This window comes from Vidua chalybeata, chromosome 3, assembly GCF_026979565.1.
Source record: "Vidua chalybeata isolate OUT-0048 chromosome 3, bVidCha1 merged haplotype, whole genome shotgun sequence".
Classification (NCBI taxonomy): domain Eukaryota; kingdom Metazoa; phylum Chordata; class Aves; order Passeriformes; family Viduidae; genus Vidua; species Vidua chalybeata.
In genome coordinates this window covers 12228738-12241436 of record NC_071532.1, presented here as the reverse complement: position 1 = coordinate 12241436, position 12699 = coordinate 12228738, and the positions used below count along the sequence as shown (strand labels likewise).

The 12699-nt window shown below is 51.5% G+C and overlaps 2 protein-coding genes across 5 annotated transcripts in view; one reads left to right on the top strand and one right to left on the bottom strand.

The window, feature by feature from the left end:
* Positions 1 to 1709, bottom strand: part of XPO5 (exportin 5) — a 30085-nt gene extending 28376 nt beyond the window's left edge. For all 4 annotated transcript variants that reach the window (XM_053939116.1, XM_053939117.1, XM_053939119.1 and 1 more), the window contains exons 1-3: positions 1515 to 1709; positions 1130 to 1251; positions 435 to 507 (exon numbers count right to left, since the gene is read on the bottom strand). In XM_053939116.1, coding sequence (XP_053795091.1) covers positions 435 to 507; positions 1130 to 1251; positions 1515 to 1619 — 300 coding nt within the window. In that variant the 5' untranslated portion in view covers positions 1620 to 1709. The remainder of the gene's footprint in view (positions 1 to 434; positions 508 to 1129; positions 1252 to 1514) is intronic.
* Positions 1710 to 1828: 119 nt separating this feature from the next.
* On the top strand, positions 1829 to 11427 carry POLH (DNA polymerase eta). The gene is made up of 10 exons (XM_053939121.1): positions 1829 to 2062; positions 2163 to 2297; positions 2387 to 2628; positions 2875 to 3044; positions 6263 to 6366; positions 7238 to 7357; positions 7972 to 8095; positions 8732 to 8797; positions 9467 to 9630; positions 10421 to 11427. The coding sequence occupies exons 1-10, from the start codon at positions 1926 to 1928 to the stop codon at positions 11277 to 11279; spliced, it is 2121 nt and encodes a 706-aa protein (XP_053795096.1). The 5' UTR covers positions 1829 to 1925; the 3' UTR covers positions 11280 to 11427.
* The last annotated feature ends 1272 nt before the right edge of the window (positions 11428 to 12699 follow it).

Below are 12699 nucleotides of genomic sequence, written 5' to 3'. Positions count from 1 at the left end.
ATGCTTCACTGCAGCTACCTTAGATGACACTCCTATGCTCCCAAGCATCCATAGCTAATAAACTCTGGGAACCAGAGAGATTCTTCTCAAAACAAGGTCACTTGGTCACGAGAGCACAACAACAGAAAAAATACAACTAAGATAATGGCTTTAGCATTTTTGCAAAAGATAAGAACATCCATAGTTAATGAATTTCCTCCTAAGAAAAGAAAAAGTACCTTACATATGTTATACAAGCCTCACAACTTCCTGCCATGTGAGGTAACATGGCTATTCACCTGACAAGACAGAGAAAAGCACTGAAACAACCAGAGATGCAAAGCAAAAAAGCAATGAAATGAAAAACTGAATTCAGATCCTCTGTGCTAATTAACTGGAGTATTTTTTACTTTTGCTCTTACATTTCAGAACAGCCTGGGGCAGCAGATACTTACACTGGATATGAGGCCCATAACATTGTTCTTTAGATAAACTTTTTCTAGGCGAGGCATATTGTTCCAACGGTATCTGTTAAAAACAAACAAAAAAGAAACCAAGTCAAAACATCTGGATCTCTGACTTGATTCTCAAGGAACCATTGCTTCTTTACCTAAACTAGAAACACTACCAGCTCCCTGTCTCTGCCAGCACCCAATTCCTTAATAAAAGGGCTGAGTTAAAGCTGCTGCTGGCAAATGGGCATGCCCCACCGAGGTCAACAGACACCAGAAGCAGCAGCAAAAGCACAAAGCATCAGGTCTGTAGAGGCGACAGAGAAAGGAATCTCAGAACTGAACTAATACAAAGCCTCTTTGTTAGCAGGAGGCCAATGACAGAACTCTGCAAAGACCTATTGGTAACCCAGTGTGTTGCTTGTTTTCATCTTTTGATGTTAATGTGTGTTACAGCTCACCTTCCCAATCTGCCTGAAAGCAATTCTCTCCTCTCTTTCTTTTACAGAATAAGAAAAAAATCCAGAATAAGAAAAAAATCCACAGTAGGACTGCAACTGTCCTCTGCTGCAGAACAAACTCCCCGCGTCCTGAAAGTGCCTCCCTGGGGTGAGAGGTGCCGGAATGGGCAAAGATCCCACCAGAGCTGGCAGGCTGGGACCCTTCCCCGGCTCGGCGGCACGGGACGAGCTACTTACTTGACCACATGCTCCAGGATCTGCAGGCCGAAGTGCCGGACGATGGCCGTCTGCGTCTTCTCCGCCAGCTTCAGCCCGCAGGGTACGCAGATGGGGCACTTCTCCTTGAACTCCTCGCAGAACTAGGGGAGGGAGGGCCGGGACACGTACACGCAGTTACACACCGGGGCAGGAGGCGGCAGCCCCATCCCTGGCGGTGCACGCCGGGGCACACGCGGCCGCCCGACCCCCGCCTGCTGACGGCTCCCAGCACCTCAGGGGACGACCGGCACCGGCCCGCCAGGCTCTCCCCCGCCCCGGGGCCGTGCGGACGGGGCGCCCGCGTGGCCGGAGCCCGGCGCCCTCCCTCCATCCCTCCATCCCTCCCTCCCCGGCCGGGCCGTACCTTGAGGGCCTCCAGGCGGTACCGCTGCGTGGACGCCGGGTCCATGATGACGGTCACCGCCTTCACCAGCTGCTCGCAGAGGCCGCTCACCTGCTCGGCGGACATGGCGGCGGCGGCGGGCGCGCGCCACCGGCCACCCACGGGAGGGACGAGCGGGGCGGCCGGGACGCAGCTCCGCGCGTGCGCCTTGGGGGACGCGGGGACACGGGGAGAACGCGGGCGCCGCGCAACGTCGCGGCGGGGACACGCGCACGCCCCACCGCACCCTGGGGAACTACGACTCCCGGCGTGCCCCACGCGGAAAGTACGGGTGCCGCAAAGTGGCGGGCCAAGGCGGGGTTCTCCGCCCCGCCGAGCGGGCGATTATTCAATCATTCGCTCAGTCGGGCGGGAGCCGGTGGTGGCGGCGGGATGTCGCGGGGCCGGGAGCGCGTGGTGGCCCTGGTAGACATGGACTGCTTCTTCATGCAGGTGGAGCAGCGCCTCGACCCGCAGCTGCGCGGCCGCCCTTGCGCCGTGGTGCAGTACACCGAGTGGCAGGGCGGCGGGTAGGTGTAGGCGAGCCGGCTTGGCGACCCCGGCTCCTCGTCCCACCCCGCTCCCCGCGGGGCCGGGCCCGCCCCGCACTTCACCTCCGTGTCTTGGCAGGATCATCGCGGTGAGCTACGAGGCGCGCGCCTTCGGCGTGTCCCGCGGGATGTGGGCGTCGGAGGCGCGGGCGCTGTGCCCCGAGCTGGCGCTGGCCCGGGTGCCGCAGGCGCGGGGCAAGGCGGACCTCACACGGTGAGAGCGGGGGCCGGGGGTGGCGGCGGCGGTGCGGGCCTCCCTGGTGGCGCGGGGCGGCGGCTGAGCCCGTGCCCGCCGCCCGGCAGGTACCGGGAGGCCAGCGCGGAGGTGATGCAGGTGCTGTCGCGCTTCGCCGCCATCGAGCGCGCGAGCATCGACGAGGCGTACCTGGACCTGACGGGCAGCGCGCGCCTCCGGCTGCGCGACCTGCGCGGGCGCCCCCTGCCGGCCGCGCTGCTGCCCAGCACCTTCGTGCAGGGACTGCCCGGAGAGCCCGGCCCCGATCCCGCCGGGAAGGGCGCGCACCGAGCTGATCCCGGCGGGAAGGGTACGCACCGACCCCCGCCCCCCGGGAAAGGCCCACTCCGCCTGCTTTGACTCCCCCGAATCGAGAGCGTGGTAAATGGGGTCTGCGTTTTCCGCAGTGAATGGCTTTTAAGGTGCCTGTTGTCCTCCCTGTGGCTGGAATGCGCTCACAGAAGCCTGAGGCTGCTGGCTGGGACAGGCTGCTGCGGTCCCTTTGCTGGGCTCAGCAAGGAGTCCCCTTGACATCCCTTTTGTGTCCCTTTTCTAGAGGAGCTGCGGCAGCGTGGTTTGGACGAGTGGCTGGCGTCGCTGTCTTTCGATAACCCAGATTGTCCTGACCTGCAGCTGACCATGGGCGCAGTAATTGTGGAAGAAATTAGGGTGGCAGTGGAAGAAGCTACTGGATTCAGGTGTTCAGCTGGCATCTCGCACAACAAGGTATGTGCATAACACATCAGCCTGATTTCTTCTGGGTTGCAGAGTCAGAACATGCTGTAGATGCTCTCCTATACTTACAAATTTCCTGTAGAAGATGAACCAAGTTGGGAATGCAACCATGTGTGATCACACCTTCAGAGAAATTATAAGACATCTGGAAATGGGAGGAATTGTTTCCCCAGAGCTATGGCCTGGGCAGTCAGCAATCCACTAATTTACTGCCTGGATTCCTGATGTACCCTAATGAATGAGCTCACTAGGAACAAAAGGGGTTTAAGTCCTCCAGAAGTGTTTTCTGTAGAAAAAACAGAAGCATAAAGCAGGTAATCTTCACCTTGAGTTTCAGGCAACAGTCACCATAGCCAGTTTTACTGACACAAATTCCCAGCTACTCAGCAGCAGAAGAACACCACATTGGGGTACTGAGGTGAGCTGGGTTGCTTTTTGTCTTTCTGGTGAGTCAGTATGTACTCTGCTGGCCATGGGGATTTGGGTGATGCTCAGCCAGCTGCTGAGAGCAGCCACAGCAGCACTTGGTGCATGACAGCAGCTGCAGAAACAAACGGACTTTGATGCTGCAGCTACAGAGGATTTCCTGCCGGATGAAATGCAGGGTGGTTTGCTGAGACCATCCCTTTTGCTCTGCAGAAGAGAGGCTTATTTATACAGTAATGACTTTATAAAGGCAAGCTATGACTTAAAAAAAAAAAAAAAAAAAAGAAAATGAAGACTAAATGGATGCTTTGGAATTCAAGGAAGATATATGTTATTGACTGCTGCAGAAACAGCTGGTAGTACTGCCATCTGTACACAAGGATTGGAACTGGTTCTGCACTGGCTTAGTCTGAAACTAGCAGAGACTGTGAGATAGAAATGAGCTAGGTGAAGAATGTCACTGGTGTAGAAATTTCTAGTGGAAGGTATGTTTAATCTGCCTTTTTGCTTTCTTTAGTCAAGATTAACAGAAAACTTCTATGATATTCCTAGCAGCTTCTCCCAGCCTCCCAGCTTCCATTTTCTATGCCAGCATTTTTTTTTTTAAGAGTAAGGACATGGTGATGTACTGTGCTATCCCTGAAGAAGTGTATGTGTAGCAGCAGTGCAGAGATCACCACAGCATACTTGTGGCCGTGCAGAACACTGTGCTGTGCTTCCACAGCCAGCTCACCTCAGTGGGTACAAACCTTTTCTGCAGAACAAAAGAGGTGCTCCCACTAAACCAGCTCACCTTCCACCCAGCAGGAAACCCTCTGTAGCTACAGCATCAAAGTCATCAAAGTCCGTTTGTTTCTGCAGCTGCTGTCATGCACCAAGAGCTCCTGTGGTTGCTCTCAGCAGCTGGCTGAGCATCACCCAAATCCCCATGGCCAGCAGGGTAAATACTGACTCACCAGAAAGACAAAAAGCAACCCTACTCACCTCAGTGCCCCAATCTGGTCTTCTGCTGCTGAGTTGCTGGGAATTTGTGTCAGTAAAAACCATTCTCAGGCTACAACAACTGTTGCCTGAAACTCAAGGTGAAGATTATCTGCTTTATGCTTGTGTTTTTTCTACAGAAAACTCTCCCAAGGAATTGCTTTTCCTAATGAAGGACCTGGTTAGAGTACACCAGGAATCCAGATGATGAATGAGACCAAAAAATTTGGAAGCACCTGGAGGATAACCATGGTTTTCTCAAGAACCACTCATGCCAAATTCATTTATGTGCCCTCCTTGACAGCATAAGTGGCCAAATGTGCAGGAAAGACTCCAGATGTGAGGTGTCAACCTTAAGGCTTCTAACACACCTCACCCTGAGCTGAATAACCTGATGATGACACTGTAGCAGACAACATGGCTGAAGTTGTCTGAAGGGCATGCATCTAGCTGAAGAAAACATTACTGTATCCCATAATGATTTTGTTCAGTGAGGTGCACTCAAATTGGGATGTTGAGACTGGGATCTTGGGGGAATCTGTCCGAGGTCTGCTAAGAGCCAGTATTTTCACTGAAGCCTACAAAGAGGGAACAGCTGTATGAATTCAGGTATTGCACAGATAGGGCTCGGGGCCTGGGCTGTGAAAGTTCTGAGATGAAATTAGAGTTGAAAATTTTGAGCTTGAAAAAGCTTAGAATCAGTGCAAACATTGCTTCTTATGCTCCTCTTATGCTCATTGACTGTTTTTGTGGTTTATAGAAAAAAAGCAACCAGCATGATTTTGGCTAAGTCACAGTAAGTCAGGAAGTAGCCTGGAGTTGTTGTGGACAAGCAGCAGGATGAGTCAGTAATATAAATGCTCTTGTAGAAATGCCAAGTCCCGTTTCAGCATGTGCAGTTTACAGAAGGTGTCAGAAAAAGTAAATGATTTCTCCCCATGAAGTCTCAGTGGTTGGTTTTGCTTGCAGCACGTCACTTTATGAGGTGGGTAAACTTGGAAGTCTCCAACCAGACAAGAAAAACAGTGATTGGACATCTGAGAAAGGATCTACTTTGTCTAGAAATTATTTCAAATGTATTTAAGCCTGTAAAAGGGGCTGTTAATAAAGGTCATAGCTCAACAGGCAGGCAAGAAATTTTGCTTAGTTACAGGATGTGTGGCAAAGCACTGAAAGAGAAAGTTACTAGAGTTGTTCAATAAAACCTCAAACACCCAGCTAAAAGTACTTCAAGCTGGTCTGTGTATTTTGACCCTGTGGTAGCTTAGAGTGGGAAGGGAAACTATATAGGAGAACATGCCTTCCAGGCTGTTCTACTATGCATTTTAAAGGTTTCCTTTTGCAGCACTATGCTGTTGCAGACCTCACAGAGAGAAGATTAAAATAGTGACATTGACAAAAAGCAAGACAAACACAGAAGATGAAGGAAAAAGGCATATTGAGAGACATAGCCTGGGGGAGGACTATGGGCATGCTGCGGAAGCTCTAGCATGCTTGCCTGATGGAAAACTATAGCAACCACAATAGATGAAAGATCTTTATCTGCCTGGAGCAGGAGTCCAGCAATTCACAGAACTAAAGCCTGGAAGCAGCTTTGCTTTCAGCGTACCCAGCTAGTGCATGTGGAATCCTGAAGTGGATACTGCCTAAGAGCAAGCAGTGGTGCACCCTGTACACATATTCCTAGCAGCTCTTCTGAAGGCAACTCTTAGAGGTGATGCAGCACAAGCTGTTAGGTAGAATTACATTAGGCCAGTGCACAGTGTATAATAACAGAGTTTCCACCCTCTTCTGTGTTACAGACACTGGCAAAACTGGCCTGTGGGTTGAACAAGCCCAACCGCCAGACACTGGTGTCTGCACGATTTGTGCCACAGCTCTTCAGCCAGCTGCCCGTCAGCAGCATGTAAGTACCAGGGAGCTGCTGCTTAGTGCAGCCTGGGGCTGCTCCTGGCCACCTCAGCACAGCAATTTGATGCTCACTGATAGCAGCCAGCAGAGGCTCTCAGCTACACAGTAACTGCTTGTCAATGCTCCTAACAAACAGAGGGAATCCTGCCAGTGATCTCTTCTGGCTGTGAGTAACAGTTCAGGGGGAGTGTGCTTGTGAAGCTGCAGCCCTGCTGGTGAAGGGACCACAAGCCAAAAGGCCACTAGCAGCCTGTGGGCATCCCTTCCCAGGATAAGGCTTTGCCCGGGATGACTGCTGGGATGCATAGGTGTAAGCCAGAAGCAACTGTGGGCAAGGAGGCCATAGCTGTTCCCCAGTGTGAGTGACAGCTGTCCTCACAGAGAGCAGATGTGGTTTTCTTTTGAGCATCCACACTGTGCATCCACAAAGTACTTTTCCTGGTGTAGGGAAGTATTACCAGTACTGCTGCTTCAGAGGAATGGATCCCTAATCTGGCTCTCCAGACCTGCACTGCTGTTCTCTGCTTTCTTGTGTTGTGCAAGGGATGGAGAGAGGTGTGTATGGGAGAGGCTCCTGTCTGTGGAGGAAGAAGGAAGCTATATGTGAGGCATTCTTCAGAGCATGATTTGAGATCAGATGGAGATGAGGGAGAAGCACTAAAATTGGGGGACCTAGGGAGCAGTTCCTACATCAACTCCTATGTGTCCTTTTACTATGAGCAGAAGAGCCAAGTGCCAGGTGTTCCTTTTGTCCTGCTAGTTCTTAGCAGTTTCTACCTATCCTTATTTAAGAACAGCTGCTGCAATGAGACTTGTCACAGTCTCCACATGATGCTTCACTTGTGTTTTTTTTCTTTGTTTTGTAGCCGTAACCTGGGAGGCAAGCTTGGCACTGCTATCACAGACATCCTGGGAGTAGAGTACATCGGGGAGCTGACACAGTTCAGTGAGACTGAGCTCCAGACACATTTTGGAGACAAAACTGGGTAATGATTAACCACTCACCACAACTTGGCTCTTGGCAGGCATTGAGACTTCCTTTCTTTCACAGAACCTTGTTCTACTGTGATTAGGAAGGTTGGAAGGTAAAACTTCAATGACATCTTTGGGAGGCATTGATCCATTGGGCCCACAGCAGGTTTCAAGTCTTGCCTGCTCCCAGGCACCCTCCCCAGGATAATATTTTGCTTGTCAGCCAGTGCCTCAGCCTTCCTCTACAACATCCAAGGATGGGGTCAAAGGGCTGGTTCTCTGCAGGCTGGAAAGAGGGCAGTCTTGACAGTCTCATCATAGAGGAAATTACAAGGCTGGGCTGGAGCCTGAAACACAACTTCTGGGCCCACAACAGTTGGACTGCCCTGCAGACTAGTGAACTGTTGCCACTTCAGGAGATGAGGTGGAGGAGTTGTGCTGACAGGCAGTTGTGGCCTGAAGGAATCCTGCTTGTTCAGCTGTGGCTGCAACTGTAAAGCTGAGGATGAGAGACAGTCACAGCTGGTGCTGAGTTGAAAGCGGGGCTCAGCAGGAGACTGACATGCTGCCCAGTGATGCCTGCCTGTCTGTAGCTTCCTTAACCTCATGCTTTCTCTGTGTCTTTCAGGTCTTGGCTCTATGACTTGTGTAGAGGAATTGAAGAGGAACCTGTCAAAAACCGGTACCTGCCCCAGTCTATTGGCTGCAGCAAGAATTTCCCTGGGAAGTTAGCCCTGGCCACACAGAAGGCGGTAGGAGAAGCCTCCATCTAGCATAAGGCTTGGCTTTCACACTGGAGAAGATAAGAATACTAAAAACAGACTAGCTTGCAAAACTGCTGCTTTTCTGCACAGTTATGCCCTGAAACTCAGACTAGAGGCTCAGTGGGAGAAGGTGGTTTGAGTTCTGAAAGTCCCTGTTGACAGAAATGCATTGACAAACTCCTGCACAAAGAGGTCCATCTTGATTCTAATTTCCATGAGCAAAACTGGGCCTGTGCTGTTGGAAAGTTATTCACAGTGCCTAGCTTCAAGAGCATGGTTGCTAGAAGGAAGGTAACTAGCCCAAAGAAAGAGACAGGATGCACTTTAGTTATTAGCTGGGGAGATGTTCCCACTGAGCTTTAGGAAGATGGAAAGAGAAATCCAGGACAGGGAACCTAGATTACTTGGCAAAATTTAGTAGTAATGTAGGGCTTGTATGGTATCTATAATGTCCTTTCCTGCAGTGTTGAATCTCAGCTGGACTGATTTCTCAAGGTCTACTACAGATATGGGGCCTTACAATAGTCTGTCCATTCCAGTCTGATCCCCCACCAGCATTCCACTTGTATTGTGATACTGCTGTGAGCAGAGGCCCAACCTGTCTGTTACCCCTGCTTTGTCCAGGTGCAGCACTGGCTCCTGCAGCTGGCCTTGGAGCTGGAGTCCAGACTGAACAAGGACAGGAGCCAGGTAAGGAGGGGAGGCACAGGGACACAAGGAGGCACATAGTGCATTTGTAGCACGAGTGGTTTGCAGGAGTCTGAGGGTGCTGTGTGGGAGGGGAGGAAATTTGCTCACCCACAGATGTGTGCCTGTGTGCTGAGGTGTCCCAAGAAGAGAGGTGTGCAAGAGCATGGCCAGGCAGGATGGTTTTGCCCCAGAACACTGCAGGGAACAAGCAGGGAACAATCCTTGTCCCATGCTTTAGGATGCAGGGATCTGAAAGCCACTGCAACTTCCTTCTGCTGCACTGGTGCTCCCTTGCAAGCCTTTTGCTGACACAGGTGTGCCCTGTGAGAGGGAGCACTGTGCTCCTATCTGGACGGTACGCTGCAGGCCAGGGTGGGAGCAATCCACCAGCTTTGGCACTGCAGTGGGGCCAAGAAAACTGTGGAGTTGCCTTTGAGGGAAAGCAAGGACTAGCTGCTTCCCATCCTGTGTGACACAGCTGTACAAGCACTTGTTGTTGTGTATCCCATCCCTTGGCAATCAGGCCGGGCAGGACATGTCCCACCCCACCCTCGGGAGATGGCAGGGGAGTGTGGGGTGGGGAGGGCTCCAGGCAGGGAACAGTCCCCTCGGCTGTTCCTGCCCCTTCCTGCAGGAGTCGCTGGAAGCACAGCTCTACTCTCCCGGCAGAACCACCGCGTGGCCCGGCAGCTGATGGTGGTGATCCGCCAGCAAGGGGACACCCGCGTGTCACGCCTGTGTGCCCTGTCCCGCTATGATGCACAGAAAATGTGCAATGACGCCTTCACCCTCATCCAAACCTGCAACATGGCTGGAGCTCACCAGGCAGCATGGTGAGTGTGGGACAAAGTGGGTCACCTCTGTCAGGACTGGTTCTGATGTGGGAGGTACTGGACAAGCCAGAGACCTATTGGAAAGGAACTCGAGTTAATTTGAGTGGCAGGAAAAGTGATTTCCAGCACCCTCACAGTAGAGTGTAGAGACCTTTTAGTGGTAGGACAGCTTGGCCTCTTCTGAGCCTCACATCTGGTGAGACACTTCTGTACTTGGAGTTAGGATTGCTACTGGCTGGGGTTTGTCCAGCTGAAGTGAGGCTGTCCTTGCCCTGCTGGGCTGAAGAAATTAGCTAAGCCTTGTTGTCCTACCCTAAGGACAAAGCTTTTTGTGAGGAAGCCATTGGGGCAGGAAGAAAAATGAAAGTGCACAACTCCTGTCTTCAGCATTTTCTTCCTTTCTTCTTTCTGCTTTGCAGTGAAGGCAAGAAGGTTCTGTCTGTTAAACTCTGACAAGGCTGCTGCTCCCTTAGCGTGCTCTCATCTCACAGCAGCTTCAGCCTGTAATGAACTGCAAGTCCAGGCTGGCAGTTGGCTGCTCCTGCTCCAAAGCCCTTCCTTTGGCAATTGCTGCTTTGGAAAGAGGGGTTCTGCTTTGCCCAGCACAGCCTGCTATGTCTGTTCTGGAGGCAGCAATACTAACTTTGTCAGAGCAAACATCTGTCCCAACCCTTGCCAGATACTACAGTTCCCCTGTCTGTGAATGTTTTGTGGTGTTTAAAGTCTTACCTCAAAAGATTTCTTGCTTTCCAGGCTGGCGTCTGAGCTGATGTCGGTCTGTCCTTTGCAGGTCTCCACCGCTGATTTCAGTGCAACTCTCAGCAAGCAAGTTCTCGGAGCCTGTCACCCTCTCTACAGGCATTGCCACCTTCCTGACAGGTGATGCCCAGCCTGATGGCACGGCCACCACCAGCCAAAACGCCACATCTTGTGGGAGGGCCGGGGTCAAGTTCTTTAGGAGCCCGAGCAAAGAGCTTCGGCAGAAGCCAGCTAGCGCTATTGAGTCATTCTTCCAAAAGGCAGCAGAACGGCAGCTGTCACAGGCAGTGGCAGCAACCAGCTTGCCCACTACAGAGCCAGCTGTGCCCAGCTCCCCAGAGCACCAAGAGAGAGCTGCTGTTGGCTTGCCTGTTGGACTTGCCTCTGTACAGTGTGACCTGGAGTCCCCTGTGAAGCAGGGTCCCAGCGATGCCAGCCCTTCTTCTCTGTACAAGAGGCTTCGCCAGGAGAAGTTGCCATCAGATGCTACACAAACACCCTCAACTCCACCCAGCTCCAGGACCCTTCTGAAATTACAGCCAGCTGTGGAGGGAAATGAGCAGAATTTGCCACCCTCTCCTGAGCTCACCCTGCTGCCTCCTGCCTCTCCAGGGGACCAGCAGCGCTGTGAGAAGTGTGGCCAGCTCGTGCTGGTGTGGGAGTTCCCAGAGCACATGGACTACCACTTTGCTCTGGAGCTGCAAAGCTCCTTCCTGGAGCCCAGCCCTCCCATGGCTCCAGAAGCAGCTCCCAGTGCAAAGGCTGTGGCTTCCAGGTCTCCTGCCAAGGCAAAGAACAAGCCCAAGACTCCAGCAGGATCTACTACAAAACGACCCAAAGAAGGTGTGACAAGAACTTTAGATTTTTTCTTTAAGCCCTTACCTCCTTAACTCCCAGCCACACTGGGTGTTTTTAAATAATCAGTGTTTTTAAATAATCAGTGTTTTTAAATAATCAGTTTTAAATACAGTTAAAAGTTTTTATACTGCCTGTCAGGTTTTAATGCTGAAAAGTCTAGTAAAATTATCTTCACTCTAAGTCTAAGAGGAACTGGAACTCATGAATTGTGTCGATGTAGTCAGTTTAGCTGGTGGCAGCTAAGCCTGCCTCTGCCTGCCTGGTGCTACTAGAAGCTGCAAGGTACTCTCACCTACACTTCTTAACATAGGTATTTGCATGCCATCACTGCTCATTAATTCTGTTCCTCCTATAAAAGCAGCCACTGTAAGTGCAGCAGCTTATCCCAGGGAATCTCCAGCTAAGCCTTGGATTGAACCCCTGTCTAATCACTCTGTATAAAACTTTCAACTCCTGCTTCTACTCTGGCTGCATATGCAGGCCTTGTCCTTACTGTGTAATTTATATGTGGTAGCTTAGCCCAGTTGTTCCTTCTCCCCTCCACCTGGAAGACTGATTTTTATTCCCTCCTTCCCACACCGAGGATTTATGTTATAGATGGTTTAATCCCTCTGTGTAGCAATCCATTGCATGATGCTTATCAGCAGCTCAGGAGCACACAAGAAAGACTGCTCCTGTCATAAAAGATTTAAGGAAGCAGTAGCTGCATGGGCATACTTTTTGGTGGGCTCTTTGAAAACTCTGCATTAATTCATAATAATTGCTATTGACACATAAACAGTCTGTTAGAGCCCTCACTGGAAGGGATAGAAAACATGCCAAGAGTCACAAAGAAGCACCGAGAAAGCTTTTGTCCAGTGTAGAGTGCATAACCACATTTTTCCTCCTTCCCAGACTGAGTGATACTAGATACAACTTGCTGACCTGTTCTGACTGGGCTCTGCCAAATGACTTGTTCAGCTCTTTGAGCCACAGGCCACAGTACAGTGGCCACTCCAGAGCTCCACAGATTACAACAGCCAACAAAACAGAATACCACGGAGGGGACGAGCAGGCACTGAGAGAGAGTGAGACTGGCTCCAGGGCAAGAGAAGTGCTTGCCCTCAGCTCTGCTACACTTTGAGCTGCCTGGAGCCTGCCAGAACCTCCGCTGCCAATAATTTGAATGTGGCTGTTTGGGCGGGGGGAAGAATGTGCCACGTCAAGGCAGCTCTGGGTGGGGTTAGGAATTGCAGGGAGTTTCATCAGCTGCAGGCTTCCCTTCCTTGGGTAGTGGGGGAGAGAGCCTTTCAGGCAGCAGATGATGCAAACTGCAGCTCTGTATCTATGTGCTATTTTCTGAACTGCATCATCCTAAATGCAGCTGTTGAGCTGCTCTTTCCTTCCAGCAGAGAGCCTGTGCTGGGATGCTGCTACATTACTGTCAGTGGAGTCTAATACTTGACAACGTAG